We start from the raw sequence: 18,561 nt of genomic DNA, 5'->3' as shown, positions 1-18,561 counted from the left end.
CATTCTCTCCTTCTTTTCGGTGTGCGAACTTATTTTATCGTACATCTTCACGGTGCGGTCGTCCTTTTCCTCTCGAGGTTCGCTTGAGTCACGTTGGCGTGAAGAAGTTTTTGATTTGGTTGATTGTTCCGAGAAGGTGGTTTGTATGCCGGCGCACGGCAGAAGGTTATCGTTAAGGTAATGAATTGAGTAAAAACGAGTTTCGCCGATTGATTTATTGGATTTTCGAGAAAGGTTGATTTATTTTCTTCCATAAAGGTGCATGTGGCTGTGTGGTTGTGTTTAGGGGGTTCGTAAAGTGAGGGCTTAATTTGTGAACAGGTAATTGCAAGTTAAAATTGCTGATTGCTTTCGTCCGGGTCGAACCTAAACAAACCAACCTAAAAGCTCTTAAAGTCCGTACAAACGACTTTGGTGAATAGCATCTGCCGTTCATTTCCATTTCCGAGATAAACCACCTAAACGGAAACCTTTTAGGATCGATCAAAATTGTTTCCAAAGAGGCTTCGTGTTTCCCACCAGAACAATAGACGCACTTTTGGGGAAAAGTGATTTTCTTCCACCCGAGACCCCGGGAAAGGGGTTTGTTATTTCATGCGCACACAAAACGTTTAAGTTTCACACAAAGCCTGCATTGTTACCGCTCAAAGCCTTTGTTCTCAAAAAGTATCTGATCATCTTGCAAAACATTCCAAGGAAAATGAGTCCCCCGTGCTGCTGGTCCGCCCTTTCGGGCGATCGTTTCTGGCGCTGACCGGCAGACATTGGGACTTTCGGGGAAAAATCCCAAAGCCTTCCAAATGCCAACACGCCTCCCCCCTCCCCCTCCCTGCTCCGGATCGTTCCACATCAAGCGTCATCTGCACGTCATTATGTATCGTTACTTTACGTCAAGCCAAACCCGGACCAATCCCCGCCCACCCCCCCGTTTCTCACCAATGTTGTTGGATAAAACTCGACTAAAAATGTGTGGCCGGAAAGTTATGACAAAAGTTGGGCAAAGTTTTCAGTAAAAACTTAACACAATGCTATCACAAACCCCATTGGCCAGCAAGTCGGTAAGCGTCGTTAGAGGGAGAAAAAGCTTAACACAGGAATGAGGCACGGGAAAGGCGGGGGGAATATTTGAGAGTTTAGGACCTTTGTCCATCGCCGCTCGTTTGAGCTTCTGCTTTCGTCCACTTCTGCCTGCCGACCCTGTTCCCCCTCCGAAACTCGAGGTAGAAAATCGGATTCTCGTAGAACGGTTTTCACCGCCGAACTCACCTGAAAGTCTACCGCATTGTAAAATGGTAAAAATGAACTTTTCCACCACCAACCGTCCCCTCCTTGTGCCGAACCATTTTGCCTACCGTACGGAAAATATCTGGAAGAAATTGACCGTAGGCATTCGTGTCGTGGCATTTTCCATCGAACGCTCGCCTCGATTCGACGGTTCGCTCAGGTGTTACTAATACATACATTTCGTCCCCCCTATTTCGCTGGATTGCCGGGCGTTCGGCTGGCCATACGCCGGAAGTAGCCGACCAAACAGCTGCCTCCAGGATAGGGACAAACTTTTGCAACCAGCGTTCCCGCGGGCCGTATCCGTATGACTTTTCTCCCACCTTCCTGCTTGTGTCCGTGGACCACATCTCCGTCGAATTCGAAGCCAGCTCTTCACTGCAAGCACTCACTCGCTTGGTGTCCCCCACGGATCGTTGTTGTGGGGTCGAAAACTTTTCCGTCCAGTCGCCCGGCGAGATGACGTCTAAAAGGGACCGAAGGACAAATTCCGTATGTCCACGTAGTTTGAGATGGTGGTGAAAAACTTTTCCATACCCTCCACCTCCTGGCAGGACAACGGGACCGCACAACATATCCGCACACAATAATGCGCACACGACCAAAAACACGGGGCCAGGCATACACTGATACCGAAGTGGTACCACCGAAAAACCGAAGTGTGGCGAAACATAATTCGATGTCATCAACATTACACGTAAATTACCGAACAAATATTAGCTTTTTCCCGGTTTAGGTTGGAACGGGTGGCTTCCGCTAGGGGGACGGGGGAAGAATGAGGTGGTTGTTGGGCTATCGGTAATAGTTCAAACAAAGTGCTCCTATCGCCACAAGCCAACGCAACGATGTGCTGGCACGTGCATTATGCTCTTTATTTAGATTGTATCACCTGGTCACAAAAGAACGATCGCCAGGTTAAATTTCACATGGTCGCTCTTTGAGGGCAAACAAAACGGGAGCGAAGGAAAAGCGGGTCAATTTTAAACTACTTCCACGAATTACGTGTTTAAATTTAGTGTGTCACTTGACAACGTAAAGAATAGGTAGGTTTATTTATTGTTGTCAGCGAACTAAACCATGTTTATTGTGGGTGTGAAGCTTTTCAAATTATGGATAGTTATAACTGTAGCAATACAGCATGCTTCTAAATTGATCAAATTATTCATAAAAATATTTGTGTGGATGATTTTATCTGTTTGACTACTACTTTTAATGTATAGATGTGTGTATTTGTCAAACTACAATTTCAATGACATTTCGGCAACAGAGATTATAGTTAGACACTACCCAAACCCTTTCCTCTTAACGAGAAAAAGGTAAAAACATTGGTGATTCTAGTTCCCGGAAGTTTGCATCTTGTTTACCCTCGTCGGGGGAGGAGTGAAATGGTATTAATTTTCTATTTGCCCATTTACGCCCGCTTGACCGTTCCGGTTGATTACCCCCGGAGTGGAATGTTCCCGGAACGCAGGTACGCAGGCCAGATTGATTGGAGCACGCTTCGCATCAAAGGGCTTTCCTATTTTATTGTTTCAGATTGTTTGTTCGTTAGATTATTGACACACTGTCAAAGGCGTTTGGTTGATGTAGAAAAGAAGCACTTCATTGTGGGTGCATTATTTGGAATTGGGTATTTGCTTTACGTTTCGAAGGCCAGCGGGCAATGTTTTGGAATGTTCCAGCTCAGAGGTCCAAGCATTCTTTTGATTGTTTTGATTTTCGAGAAATTCTATTCAATGCATTAACAGGATTAAAGGTTTATGTTTAAAATGGGTTAAAATCCGTGGGGCCTTTAAAGGAGGCAACATTCAAAGCGCAAATTATTTCATAATTCTGTTGCTAGACTGCACGTGACACACTCCTTAGCTACGAGAGAAAAAAGTAAAAACCAGCCCGATTTTGTCCAACATTCACCTAATATAAAACATCGAGAAACCGTCCGGAACATTCCCATGCGAAGGGATCACTTTCCGCAAGCAATCCTATCGCTCCCACTCTCTCTCTCTCTCTCTTCGCTGTCGCTCGAGCGCAAGCGAGTGAAAGGCAATTTACTCCATTTATCCTAAGCCCCCCCAAGGCAATCCGACAGACATGGCGAAACCGAAGCGCTGCTCGTTCCACGGCACGGCATCACGAGCAGACGACGCACACCGAGGGATTTGAGATTATCATTAGCATCTTTTTCGGTCACAAAGGCCAACGGTAGCGGAGGGCAACTGGTGGGACTTGGGTTTGGGGGGGCGGTGTGTCAGCTCATGTAACAAGTTCGTCCATGTCATAAGCATACGGGCCAAGATTATTGGGTTAATTTGGCAGTCCTGTGGGAACTTCATCTGGCCTGGAGCCGGCTGCCGAGAACGGCGTTCTCGCTTGGAATGCTAGCTAATTTCAAAAAGTACGACTACTCTACAGCCGCCAATCGAGTCAACCAGTTCCGTGCCAGTTGGGATGAGGGTTTTTTTCGGGTCACCCACACTTTGGGTTTGAGCACCAAAGTTTCTCCAATCGGCAAGATGTTCACGTCGGAGACGTCCGAAGGGGTTACGATGCAAGGGGAATTTCGCTAGGAGAGGGCTAATCCACTTATTGAAAAACTAGCACGATTCCGTTACATATTAAAGACTATCGAACGTGACACTTTGTCGTTTGAAACTTTTACCGGTTAACCTTTCGGGTGCACAGTATGGCAAGGATCAGTGGTTGGCAAACCGGTTTGTGGGAGGTTTGGATAAGCAGTGTGTTTTTAAATAACACCACTGCATTATTAGAAAACACATATGCTCAAAATTATGGATTTGAATTTAGAGTATCTTTTGTAAACACATATCAATTGTTAAAGTCGAAGTAAAAATACTCTATACTTTAAAAGGCCAAGCAAAGTAAATGATTTAAATTTTACAAAATCTACCAAACCACTGGAATGGAAAAGGTCGGAGCACCCCAAGATAGCCTCACCCAACGATGGCAGTTTCTTTACGAAAATCAAAAAGACACAACCCGAAACCCTCTACACAGCACGTTGTGTTCCTTCTCGAAAGTGGGTGGATATTGTAAAACTTCCTCGGGAGCCACTTCGTAGAAGGATGTATCGAAACTTGGGCTGATTAAATTTATCGCCCGAACACCAAATGGGTTTCGCTCAGGTCAATGAGACTGTTTTCGTTTCGTGTTTTATTTTGTGAATCTAGTATTTTCTCCAATCCGCTGCTGTAACACCATCACGAAACTTTTCTTCTCGTTGCTTGCCAATCATTCTTTGTAAAAAGACATAAACTCCACTTATTACTAACCAGGAAGCATTCAGAGCAAAAAATAGGATTACAATTTACCATTAGGGCAAACACCTTCCACCCTTCGCTATGTGAAAACTTCCCGGTTCCTTTCCACATGTTTTGCTAGTTGCGAACGACGAACAGTTTCCAACGAAGATCGGCGCCAACAAATGTGGATAAACGGCCTCCCCATTAGTGTGTTTGTACTCTGTACATCCTTTATTGGCTGACCTCATTTTGGCTGTGATAAGTCGAGGCAATTTTCTTTCAATTTACACAACTCCACTGGCTTAATCTTAAATGGGTAATTGATTGTCGAATGTGCGTTTCATTGCCGCATCCTTACGGTGTTAAAAGAAAATGCTGGTGAAATCGCACTTTTAAAACGAAGAACTTTTGCACAATTGTAAACGAAATGAAAAATCTCACCATTTGTTCGGCCATTCCTCTTTCTTAAACTGCCACTGTTCCGGCAGTTGCTCTAAGCCCAGTCGTCTTTAAGACGTCGCTGGGCAGTAAACAGGAAAGCTAACCTGCCCGGTTGACCGCTGTTTGTGTCATAATTTACGACACGATAAATATCAATTTAGTGACCCACGTTTGGTCCTGGGGCGACGCATTACTTCCCATTTGCCACCGACCGCTCCCGGAAGGGTAACTTCACGCTTCCACCCGTCCGGTTGGGGTGGAAAAGAAAAATGGTCAGTTAACAGCGCCTTCCCCAGTTCCACCTGCCGACACCAGTCCAGATTTATGCATCTCTTTGTGTGGTGGAGGATTTCGTTTCATGGAAAGATTGAGGTGAGTGAGCATTGGTGGAATGTTACCGGAAAGGACCTTTTTCATGGTGGTTTAGGTACGGTGGTGATTTTTAACCTCCGTTTACATTAAACAAAACGTCCACCGAAAGTTACTCGTTAAATAAAACTAATCCTTTCGTGTTGGGTTTTGTTTGGGAAGATTTTTGTTATTTTTTGCATCCCTAAATGAAAACCATGATCATAAAGATTTTTGATTTTGCAGAAGTGTGGCATTTTATTCCTTGAGCCGGAACGCTCGTTGGGAAATTTTAAACAACCCCTGATGGATAGTCAAGCGACCCAAGATTTGTGCCCTAATCGAGCACAGCTTTACTGTCACGATCACTATCGCACTCCGGACGTACTAAAACTTTGAACCCAATCTTCCCTCGCCGGCCAAAGAATCCTCCCGGGTTCTGGGGCGTCCGTAAAATTATAACCATTTTATGATGGAGCAAGCAATACTAATGATTGCAGCGCTGGCCAGGATCGCCGGGCTGCAGCATTACTCGCAAGTCCGGCGCTTTTCTTCTCTGTCGAGGCCGGTCGGAGGCCAAAGTCGTCACATTCTGTGACAGCGCCAGAAACATTCTTCGCTCGAAAGTCACATCATAACTCTCCCGGGTGTGCCCGTCTTCGGTCGGAACCGGTCCGTAGCGCCCGAGTGAAACGAAATACAACTTCAAACAACCATCGCCACGTTTACGGCGTCGTAAAAAGTTCCGCCACTGCCACACGGAGCCCCGAGCGCGAGACCGGGAAAAATCTTTACCGCCCCCGAAAGCCGGGCTCACAATTTTTCCCAACCAAAACCACCCGGAAGGTGCTTCCGTCGATTTATCCCCCGTCGGTAGTTTTCGAAAGTTGTTTGTCTCCGTTGAAGAAACCGTTGGAGGAATCGATGCTGGACCGGTGGAATGGAGGATGACGGGTGTTTTTCGCCACCCCCATTTTGCCCGCGAGGGCGATCGGCCAACATCCAACCCACCACCCCACCACCTGAGGGACACCGGGACCAATTTAATTTGAAAGTTTTGACATCGATGCGCCCCTCGTCAGCAAAGTGCGGGCGAGTGTAACAACGACCACCTTGCCGTGGAAAAGTTTCCCACGTTGCGTAATGCACACTTGCAAAGTGGTTATGCAAGCCGGCTTACGGGGTGTTTTTCCGCAAGGCCAGGTTGGGGCCCGTTCGGTTTCTCGTTCCGACCAGCCTGGATCGAGCAGAGTTTGAGCAGCAAAGTGAAAACTATTTGCTTTCAGGCCGCACGACTGCAGGGAAGGTGTCAATCTGTTGGCGAAGGTCTAGAAGCTTATTGCATGCATAATTTAGACGCCAAACCAAGTGGCACCGGGATCGAAGCGAGAAACCGACACGTTCAAAAGCGTTTGGAAAACATGCCGGGAAGTAGTTGGTTGATGTGAAAAAATAAATAGCTTGTTGATGAAATGCATTTTTGAGTTATTTATAAATTCACTTAAAATAAACAGTGAGAGATTTACCAATAAACAAACGAATCTAAGAAAATTTATTTTCCTTTCTTGGCGAAGATTTGAAATACTCTTCCTGTATTAATTTATTCCAATGCTTTTAAAACACTTATTGTGAATTGTTGACTCATTTTCGTCTTTTCACTTTTCCAATAAACTGTGGTGCTACCGATCAACCATCGTCCACTATCAAAGAGAAAAATCTTTATGAACTGGCAACAGGATTTACGTTGTATGCCACTTTGAAATGGAAAGCTGCTCAAGTACTTTTCCTCGGCTTTGGTGAGCTTACGAGACACCATCCAATCGAGCAGACAAAGCATACCAAAGGGAAAGGTGGTAAAAAAACACACACAGCTTCCTATCGAACCAGACAACCATAACCACACGCCATCGGGCCACCTTTCCGATACTCTGCCGAACGATCCGCTACCATCGACGAAGATAATCTTGGCCAGGGGAAGAAAAAACCTATCGGTTGTCGCTTTCCATCCCGGAAAGCCCGGATTCGTTACGACCGAAACGTAAATCGTACACAATTTTGGTTCCGGTTGTCCGCATGGAATGTACTTCTAAGAAGGGGGTTGTGTGCGTGTGACTTTTCCCTTTTCCTTCCTTCTTTCGTCGACAAGGTAACCGGGGGAGAAAGGATTCTGTTCCCGTGCGTTTCAACAGGAAACACATCCCTGTCATTCCGGGTTTCCATTTCGAAACCGATTTGTTGCGGCCCACGAAGGTGTTCGCCTGCTAACGATTCCATTTCACAGTTCCGGTGTCCGGCATCCGGGTACCATGGCCGTCTGCAACTGGCCGGCCGTTAGCAGAGGACCGCAAAATAAACAAATAAATTACACTTCTTTATTGGAGGATTACGGTGCGAACGCACGGCCGTTCCGATTTTCCCCGAGCTTTCGCTCGAAGGTAAAATGGTGGTTAATGGTTTCGATGCTTTTTTCTTCTCTCTTTTCATTTCCGCAAAAGGGGACGAGGGGAGGATTTTTCCAATCGTTTTTCTATCACTCTCGCTCGTTCGGTGCCGCTCGCCCGAAACCCGAAAGCGCACGCCGCATGCCGGTGGCACTGATGAGAAAAAGTTCAGCCGAAGGACGGCTTCGACCGTTGCGGCCGAGTTCGTTAAAATTCAATCTACTCCATCCGAAAACCGAAAGTCACCGGAGGTGGCGGGGGTGCAGGCGCACGAATAAGAAGGTGTGTTTGTGTACGTTTGGAAGTTTTCCGTTGGCCCTAGCGTCTCGGAGCCGTTTACGGGATTACGCAGCTGGCGCGTCCTCCAAGGTCCGAATTTCTTTGGCTCGGAGCACCGCGGGGCATAAGACGGTGCGGGCAAAATTGTCTAATCAAAATTTCAACAACCGATACTAAATTTCACACAAAATGCTAGCCCCCCTGCCCCAGCGCGGCGACCTCGCTTGATGGTGGCAAGTACAAGTGAATGAAAAAATATATAAATAAAGAAAACCCCGCCCTTCGCCTCAGCGCGCTGAGAAAAGCGCCAACCGAAACCCTGGAGGGCTGGCCGCAATGCCGCAAAAATAATTGGGTAAACAGATTATTGTGATTGGAATCGATTCCGTGCGATCGAACCGAAGAAGGCCGACGTGGAACCGGCGGGCGAACGAAGGCGCAAGGTGCCGGTAATCTTCAAACTTTGCCACCCGCAAGTGATTTCACGCGCACGGAAATTGAATTCGAATTGATAGTTTTTGAGGTGGAAATTAGGTGCTTGAGAGGCATTTAATTTTCGGCTTCCATAACCCCTTTTTTTGCCCTCGCTCAAGTGGTGTTATTTATTGTTCGTTGAGGTACAAGTATTTCCGGGTCCGTGGGGTTGGGAAAATGTTTTGGAAAACAGTTAGCGCAAAAAGGACGTTACAGAGCGTGTCGTCGGTTTTTATTTTCCGCCAGCCGAAAGGATTACCCCGGAAAAGTGGTCGGAAGTGGCACGCGTGGAACCAAAATGTTCGGTACGTAGGAACATCGACCTGGGCAAAGGGCGGAGTGCGGGAAATTCAATCAAGAGCCATTCAATCGGGTGACCTCTGCTTCTGATGGGGGATTAAAAAGGCAAACATTTAAATATTTATGACACAATTTGAGGTGAACGTGCGCAAATCTCTCGTCCACAACGCGAGGCACGTTTTCCATTACGATTAGTCTCGTAAAGGGGATGCTTTCTGCACCCCTGCTCCTCTCCTTCACGTCACCCTTTTTCCACATGCCATTGCACGACACATTGGCAAACACGTGTCAAATATTCTTGGGCACGTTCTTCCGAAACCCGAAGCGAGGCATCAGTGGTGAATTTTTTAAAAGGAGAACGTTTGAGATGTACCGCTTTCGGTCGTGCAATTTCCCTCCGGATCATTAGATGGCGTTCCGTGACGGAACACAATCAGTGTATATCATATTATTTCCTTCCCTAGAACTGTTAGGCAAGCGCGCTGCTACTCGGTGTATAATCTTATACACTTTATTCTTTCCATTTAAACAAAAATGACTTTCTCCACTCAGATGCACGAGTATTTCAATTCGAAAGCAAGTGGAAAACCTCGTCGTTAATGCCATGAAACCATGTCTACGCTCCTTTTTCCCTTCCGTCACTGAAACAATTTTAAATGCGTACCGTCAGCATCGACCATCGGCGCTTTTATTGCAACCATTTGTGTGTGTGTGTGCGCCGCTCACAATTGAACGCCGGCCGGTTTTGCGCTCGGTGACGCCAAAGTTTTCCCGACTCCCCGGACCCCACGCACGATGGACGGGGATCCATAAAACGATCAGCGTGTTGAAAATGTGTTTCTTTGCGCTTCACGGATGATTGACGAAAACCGACTCACCGAACAGTCAGTCTCCATTTTAGCGCCCGTTGATGGAAAACGGAGAATAGGAGATGCAGGACACCCTATGAGAATCGGAAAAGTTTCCCTCCCATCGGCTTAGGGTGTTGCATTGGAGGGGTTGGGTGGAGGGAAACGAAAATCGTTATTCTAGCCGTCATCAATCAAAAAACGGCACGAAAAGAACCGTTCTTGTGCCAATGGAAAACCCAGACAAGAAGGAAAAAAAATCGGAACGGAATAACATCGAAGCCGCGGTTCGACTTGTTTCCGGCTCTGGTGGAGTTTCACTCGGACGCTCCAACTTCAACTCTGTTCTGGCGCTGAATGGGATGATGGAACGAAAATCCCAACATCAAGATGTACAGCTCTTCGCCATTCTATTCCGCGCCGTGATGGAAGAAAATAGCGAGAGCAAAAAAAAAAAAAAGAGAACTGATCCACAATGGAGCTGCTCACGACGGCTACCACGCGCATGGCGATGACCTCGATGATGTTTGTAAAATTGGGTCCAAAAGGGATGAAGGATTGCTTGGTCATGGTCTCGAAGATTTTTCACCGAAAAGAAAAAAGGGCAGAAAACCATCCGGAAACAACGGGCCAAGTTTCGCATTATGTTCGCCCAACGCTCGGAGACGCGCGATGAGTGTTTTCTGCTCCCTTTGCGGGCCCTTTCCTCCCGCCCAACCCCTTTTGCAAGCCCTTCCGGAGATGGATGGTGGAAAAATGCTCACGCTGGTCACCGCGTTTCAAGCGTACGGCGAACTAGCTGCCGGGATTCCTTTGGCGCAATGCAGTGGATTTCCGATGGAAATTCAATCAAAACTTTTCCATCTTCGATGCCAGTGCTTGTCCACCCCACCCCCCCAAATACCAACCCAATCTTATGTTCGGGCCCCCTTTTTCACCAGTTTGCGTCCTCGAGGCCATCGAGGGCGTTCGTTTCATAAAATCGTGCGCTCCATCGTACGGAAGTAATTATTATTAATGAATTTTTTTCTCTCTCTTCTCTGTTTTTTTCTCTCTCTCTCTCGTCCTCCCTTATAGTCCATCCTTTCCTCTTCATCCCGGACACCCGGTAGACTTTTCCATTTCCCGGCGACCACGCTGTTGACATTGAATATAAATTGATTGTTTATTTAGGGAAAAACCGTTGTCAGACTTCGGGCCTTCGCGTGTGGCGATTTCGATCGAAAAGCGATCGCTAAATAAACAATATTTAAAGCTCAATTTCAAGATCGGCAGCATGGCCTGCGGGGTCTACGGGGCCGCCACCATGACGAAGATGAATTGGCAAAAGCGGACGTGGCCCACTCGGAAGCGATGGATGGAAGATGGCGAAATGAATGGCTTTATTTGTGGGTGCTAAATATACACGAATTTGGTTTTACATGGTCAAACAATCAACACGCGGTGCGATAAGGGCGAACCGATAACTTTTCATCAACGCCCAACAAACGAAAATTGGTCGGCGTTGGATGCAATTAAATCGCTTTACATTAAACAGTGTAATAAGCCGTCATTTTATTCATTGCGCTGTGCAAGTGTGGGAAACGTATTTACAGAATGCCAAATTTGATAAATTGAACCCATTTCCGATTTTTCCGAATCCGGAAGTAAGCGTTTCTTTAGAATAACGAATAATAAGCTTAATAAAAATATTGCAACGAAAAAATAGGGAGTTAAACCCATTGGTATAATAAATGTTCAACATTTAACCTAATTGAATAGGTTGTACCAGTTTTGAAAACACATTGTAATGTTAGCAAAATACCTTCATATTTCATGTTATTCCACCACTTCACCGCCTGTAATTACTTTAGCCTCATAAATTGACTTGCAAATGTTTGCTGCCTTAAAAATGCAATTTTTGTAACTCGCACAACAACGCGTGGAACAAACACATTGTGATCAATATTAAATTTCAAATCGTTGTCCCCTCATCATTGTTTATCACCACGCTTTGGAACCGGTAAACCATAAAATTGCTTCAAATCCGATGCTAATTGGCGCGTATTGACGGTTTAGAAGGGCGTAAATCGCAGTTGCACTAATTTGCAATTTCCCGCCCCATCGGGAGAAGGGGGCAAAAACGCACCAAAACGAATCAGGTCGTAAAGCAAAGGTACAAACAATCGGGCCCATTATCGCCAGCCCTCCCCCGCATCGAACCCCTTTGCTCCACTTGCGGTGGCCGGAGTCGATTGCATAAATCATTTCGTTTAATTAGTTGCGACTATGATTTAAAATGTTATGAAAATAAGCCGGCTAATTTTGGGTCGCACCTCGGGGCCAGCACATTCCGATGCCGACTCCGTTCCGGCCACACAAGCGCACCCGTGGACACGCGTTTCCTCTCTGTTTGGGGTCCATGCGGGGCGGGTTTGGGGTCCTTGCGTTGTGCAGCGTTGGGTTCGGAGTTGCGGGTTCGGTGCAGTCAAATATTTAGCACTCCCCCGAGGGCGAGCGTTTTTGATGCCCGGTGCTTCGAACCTACCGGGTCCGGTACTACTCGCCTCGCCAGCATAAATCGCATAAATTTACCTAATTGATGCATACATGCCCGCAGCGGCCATTCGTGTGATTCTACCGAAATCGACAACCGAGCGCTGCCGTTTTTCGCCCGGACCTGGAGACAATCGGGAAAACATTGCCACCATCTTCCCTAGCGTCCACGGCGTCTGTATATGTATGTATATGAGATTGTGTGTATGGGGGAGAATTTGTGTAGTCCAGCTTCGAGACAATGCATTTAAGCTCGCCGAAAACTCCCCGACGGGCCGGTCGAACTAATCGTCCCCGGCGCTCGACATTTTGCGCTCCAGCATGCGGTCGGTCACTCGTTTTCGGCAGTGTTTGCTCCGGTTTCGGCGACTAATTTGCATTAAATAAATTGTACCCGCTCCGAACATTCGCCACCGGACGGTACCGGCATCGGGTTGTTAATTACTTCGGGCCGGCAAAGTTTAACGATTAACGATTAGACAAAGTGGCTCCCGACTTGACTTTTGCGCTGGACGAGGGGTTGATAAGTTTTAGCTGGGGATCTTGATTTATTCTAGATCGTATTATGCCCCTTACTTTTAAATGTTTTAGTTTTGAGGATCCACCAAATGATGTGTGAAGGTTTTGGCCAACAATTGTTAAAAGCTCAATATTGAATTATTTGTTTTCCATTTAAAAAATGAGTTCATTGCATTGCACGGGCCATTAATATTTTCTGCACGATTTCTTACTCATGATATAATCTCAATTTCAAATTATTAGCTTCTTGCTATTGGGTTTCAATTTTTGAGAGCAATATTCGATTACAATAAATTAGAATAAATTATTACTCGAGCATATCAACCTCTTGGAATATTTGAAACATCACATCGTCTACGTCTGTTCCAATTCTGGACATGTCCAATGGAGCACGAAGACATAGTTTCTCACCCAGGATGTGAGCTCGTTCAAGGCCGATTTGGGGAGGAAAAATTGATACGATAATTGCCCATCGGTCATGCAGTGTGCGCCAGAGTGTGTGTGTGTTTGTGCGTGTGTGCCAGCCGTTGAATAAATGTATGAACCGAAGTTCGCCTTCCGATGCAGAACGCAGAAGTTATAAGTGGGCATTTGGTCGTTGCTTCCGGGCAGCCGGGATGCCGAAGGACTCGTCTCTACGGCGCAGATTTCCACGAACAAAGTCGTCCGTTTGGGCATGGATGGATGGCTCGGAGCGAACCGGGATACACTGGCGCCATCTTTCGGTGTTCTCACAACACGCCATGCGTTTATCGTCTAGCCCTCCGGACTATCCGAGCGTACGGTGCAGTGACGTTCGGTGACCAGCACTCCGACCAATCGTTGGGAAGGTCAAAAACATCGATTTTATGACGTCGAAACCCAATCGCCCAAAGGTACGATCGATGTTTGCATCACGGGGGTCCGTCGGAAAAACTCGCGCCATCCAAAGGGAGTGGCTATAAAACGGCCAGAAGCCAAATCAATAAAATGTTAAACGTCACCAGCATCCAGCGCCCGGGAGTGCATACCAGAGAACGTAGCATACACTCGTAACACTCATTCCGACGGGACTGGCGACATGGCGCATTTGAGTTGCGCTAGTTCTTTTTCCGCTCGTCTGTAAACCGTGAACTCAACGGAACGGAGCATTGTCGGACTTATCGGGGAGAGGTTGAATACTCTTTTTTTCCGTTAGTCCATGATAAATAAACTAACATACGCTCCCTACGAACGGGCAGTGGGTCGGGTGATAAGGCGAAAGCATCACCCTTCTATCATGTTTGGGTGTTAGCATACAATCGTGACTTTGCGCGATTCGAAATATGTTCGAACGGGATGATATACAATCAGGAACAGAAATATTTACTAGTTTTTGAGAGTTTTTGACTCAATAAAAATTGAATTACATTCTTTTACTAACAGTTGTTCTTTTTTCCTACACTGCTGTACTGTACGCCATATTGCCCACTTATCCAATGTTATGTGTTATGTGACTTTTAGTTATGTATCCGATCGACTTTCATATTTTTTATAATTTTGGAATGTGTAAATATAAAATCCTTTTATTTTGTAATTCTGCAAACTTTATGTCTATTTCAAACTTTTTTGATTATTTCTTTATACCTTGGTTATTCAGCTATTCAATCCTCCTTTTGATTTGATTGCTTATGTAGCCGTGCTTTCAGTCATTTTTAATTTTCTTTGCTCTAGGAGTATAGAAAACATTTTGATTTGTAATTCCATTTTTAATGTTTTTATTTTGATATTTATGATTGAATAATTCCTCGCATCTCTTTAACATGCAACATGTCATGGCAGTTTTCGTCGTATTCTTTTGTTTCAATATGCTGGGAAATTAAATTAAATCATTTGAATTTGTTGTTATATTTAAAGTGCATTCGTTTGAAAAACGCAAGCATCGACTATCCTTTTCACCCCTTCAGTAGTCATCTATTCAATCTGTTCTGCAATCTGTTTGCAGAGAAAACCCGTTGCTTCAGCCTTCTTGCCAACCAAATGTCCCTCGCAGCCATTCGTGTTTATTTCATGTGCAATATGCACGTCATTTACTTGTATTTTGCTTACATCGCTCCATGAGCCTTTTACAGCGCACAATCTACCATCTATTCCCGATCGGTTTTTTCCCTAGAAGGCAGCAGAAAACATCTCGTGTTCATGTTTGCATAAGAATCCAACAGCCCTGAAGCCAGGACGAGCTGTTCAGGCGTCACGTTCTAGATTAGAAAACAATTGTTTTCATAGTTTCACGTTACGCCCGACAGCACGTTAGCACGCTTTTTATCCGGGGCGACCCCATTTCCCAACCAACGTGACCCTTTGCATGCTCCGTTGCCGATCGTTGCCGGGACGAAAAGTGGTGGAATGCCTTCGACAGACATCGGGAACCGATTGGCATCGTCAATTTTTGCTTTCACCAGTCCGTCCCTAAGCTGACAGCTGAGATGTGCAGCCCGATAGGGAGCAACCGAGGGAATGTTCGACGGGGGTGAACCTATTTTCTCTAGAGTGGGTTTACTTTTTGTTTCTTTCGGCACTGTTGTTGTATGGACTGGCTTTTCAGAACAATGGCGTAATGCAACAACGTCATTGTAACCGGGTGTGCATTTTGGATGCCCAACCCGACGCTGATCCGAGATGAAAGCCAAGAATAACCGACGGCGAGAACGGGACGGGCGGGAAAGAATTTTCCTCTAAAAGCGAAATGTATGTACTTGAGCACGAAGGGGAAAAAATAACGTGCCTTCCATCGTACCGCCGGATGCTGGGGCTAGCGGCAGGTGGAGGTGGGAAAAACTGAAAACTGATCGTTTCCAAGCTATTATGAGTCGATTTAGAAAATGTGCACTGAATAGTAATGATTTTTCTTTCAATATGCACACAAAAACCGCACACTCTTCAAGGCGCTCGGAGCCGTCGGTTCCCTCGGCGTTCCGTTCCGAGTGCTTCGCTTCAGCAACTTGGACTTCAAGCACACACTTGAAGACCGTTGCGGAGAAGTTTTTGACACATGCCGTTCCGGGCCGAAACACCCGCTCGGGGGAAACGGATGGCGTTCTTGTTTTTTTTTTTTTTTGGACTGAAGAGCTCACTTTATTCAGCGTATGTGTTTTATACTTCGCTTTGCACGCCCTACAGGAAGTGTAGCACGATCCGGACCGCCATGAAGGCGGTGGTGAAGAAACCAACCGCCCAGGAGAGCCCACGGAACTTGGCCACCGGCACGAGCGCGTGGAACACCGTGTGGCTGATGCGGACGGCGGCGACCAGCCGGAAGAGGTTGGTGGCGACGAACACGCTCGGGCTGGTGAACATGTACAGGAAGCCGACGATGAAGTAGGGAAGAATGTTTTCCATATCGTTCCGGTGCGCACTGTGGGTCGTTTTAAAAGCAAGAGAAAAAGTCGTTGTCAGGGGGTGAAGGAAGGAATCGACTCGACGACGGGCACACGAAAGTATCGAAAATGGAATTTCGAACCGTAACGCGCGAGCGGTCGAAAGTGATCCGAGAAACCATATTCCGTTTCCGGCAGCACTTGCCGCGCTTGGGAGTGTCACCAAAATTCTTGGCACCGTTACATACCGTCGGACACGTTCCACGTCCGGATCGTTGTACGCCACCGTACCGCCCGGCTTAACATCTTCCGGGTTCGAGAAGACCTGAAACGAATCCACCCGGCCGGGGGTTTTCAATGTGTTGTCGTTCTCGGAAAAACGAGGAATTAGCTTCCTCCGATTTCGTCCGACTTTTGGACCGTCGTTCCTGACTCACCTTCTTCGAGCCACGCTGCATCCCGGTAAGGATGGACATGACGAGCATCTTCAGCGCAAGTACGGCCGCCCAGAAGGCGTAGGCCTGAAAGACGGCCGGCTCGACCTGTCCGAACACTAGGCTCATGTTGATATCCCGATGGTCTACGTTTTTCGCACGAAAGGTGAAATAATACTGTGTCGCTCGGCCTGGCCCGGGCCCGTACGGTCGGAGCTGGTTCTTGCCTTATCAGAAGCCGGCTTATCAGTTTCTTCAGTGTGTGTGTGCGTCGAGTGTAGTGACTGGCAGATAAGGAACGAGCGCCATGACCAACCAAGTGAACGACGCTGACCGACAGGGAGGGCAGTGAAAATATGCGCATACGCTTGCTTTTTTTTGACAGTCCTTCGGACACGGTCAGTTCAAGTGGCTTAAATGCTGAGTAAGCGAAGGACCAGCATATTTAATGTGCGGGGTCGATGTTAAGGCAGGATTTAATCATGTTTTGCCAGCTGCATTATATTTGTTGCTTCCTGCTTGCTGCGGACAAAACAGGAAAGAATACTCCTCCGTGATTCATTAATATTGAGTGGATGAAGTATGACAACCACATGATGCCGTCTGAAGTAGTGATAAAAATGTCAAAATGTGGGTTTTACTGCAATGGAGTGAAATGTTTCCATAGCACATAGGATTCCTAACATATCTTCATGCATAAGAATGAAAGCATGCGATGATGATTTGATTATGCAATTATTCTATGCTTGATATGCTCATATTACGTTTGGTGTATCCTTTAAATAAAGACCCAAAGAGGTATTCCAGAGTACAGTAAAAGTTATTTTGGATTGATCAATTGGCCTGGTCAAATATGTTGAAACTCAAGCCTCAAATGTTTCCAAATAATAAATAAGTATTAATTGACTAATGAATCACATTTGTATAACTAAGGCCAACACTGATTCTGTTACCAAAGCAACTGATTATCGGAGCAAGGTTCCACCGGCTTATCCCTCTACTTCATGGGAAACAATTTGTCACCCCTCGCACTGTATATCTCATTTTCATCCCCTTATTTGCTCATTATCACCTGCGGCGGACACACTTTTATGACCCGCACTGTCAACGTATTAACCGGACGCCCGTTTTTCGGGTGCTAGTAAAACTTAACCATCCACCACCGAGTCACGATGAGATGGCAACATTTTCGGCGACGAGACATAAATCGGCGACCTCACTTATAAAAGCTACCCCGAAAAATCGACGAAAACAAACACACGAAGAAACCAGCATAAAGGTGACGAATGATTGCCCCAACACTTTTGATCATCCCAATGGACGCACGAGAAGCTCGTCACTATCATGCTCTTAACTGCGCGACGGTAGCGTTTGTGGCTGTCGTAATAATAAATTCGAAATATTCAAATTTGTGTACCGGCTTGAGAAACGGGGAAAAAGCGAGGAGGAGGAAAAAGTTTGGCAGCAAAACAGATACGCATCGCGGTATCTTTCTTTTCCAGTGCCATTTTTGTGAACCTTTCGTTTACTTGCTTGTTTTTACTTGCATATACTTTGCCTTTTTTCGTTGCAAGCAATTCCAGCTACAAGCGGCAAGCGATCCGGGATGACCGTCGAGTTTCACCCGGGTTACGACTCCGGGGTGGTTATGTTTTATCATCCACCCACGCTTTATCCTCTCACCGTGGAACCCGTACCGGGACGGTATTCAAAAACAGTGTATCATCATAATTTATGCCATTTGTTCACTTTGGTGATCTCTTTGCTCCTTTGGTCACCGCCACCATCCAGTGGAGTACCTTTGCAGGTGATGTAAAAATATGATGTAAAAAATATGGAACTATGTCAGCGAGAAAAAAACCAAACCAGCAAAAAGTTAGTCAAAGTGAGAGACAAAAACTAAAAAAGAACCACCTGAGTTAAACAGAATGAAACGACAGAAAAAAAACCCAACAAGCTGGACCGTTTCTCTCCACGTCGAACGAAAATACCGAACGGTGTTACGCAAACGGTGCGCACATTAATGAGACTGTGTCCTCTCGGCCGTGAGTGGTCGGTGAAAG

At 46.2% G+C, this 18,561-nt stretch overlaps 1 protein-coding gene across 1 annotated transcript; it reads right to left on the bottom strand.

Moving 5' to 3' along the window:
- Window positions 1-15,861: 15,861 nt before the first annotated feature.
- Window positions 15,862-16,627, bottom strand: LOC131263252 (prostaglandin E synthase-like). Its single transcript, XM_058265419.1, has 3 exons — window positions 16,502-16,627; window positions 16,313-16,389; window positions 15,862-16,102 (listed from the first exon to the last, which is right to left on the bottom strand). Exons 1-3 carry the CDS (start codon window positions 16,625-16,627, stop codon window positions 15,862-15,864), a joined length of 444 nt encoding a protein of 147 aa, XP_058121402.1.
- Window positions 16,628-18,561: the final 1,934 nt, after the last annotated feature.

The sequence above is a fragment of the Anopheles coustani genome, chromosome 2, assembly GCF_943734705.1.
Source record: "Anopheles coustani chromosome 2, idAnoCousDA_361_x.2, whole genome shotgun sequence".
NCBI lineage: Eukaryota > Metazoa > Arthropoda > Insecta > Diptera > Culicidae > Anopheles > Anopheles coustani.
The sequence above is the reverse complement of the archived record's forward strand: the minus strand, read 5'-3'. Positions and strand labels throughout refer to the sequence as shown.

Excerpts from the sequence above, each read along its gene's own strand:
- LOC131263252 (XM_058265419.1), bottom strand. The coding sequence starts at position 16,627 with ATGAGCCTAGTGTTCGGACAGGTCGAGCCGGCCGTCTTTCAGGCCTAC. Across the intron at positions 16,390-16,501 it reads TGCAGCGTGGCTCGAAGAAG|GTCTTCTCGAACCCGGAAGA; the intron begins GTGAGTCAGGAA and ends GATTCGTTTCAG. Across the intron at positions 16,103-16,312 it reads GACGTGGAACGTGTCCGACG|TGCGCACCGGAACGATATGG; the intron begins GTATGTAACGGT and ends AACGACCCACAG.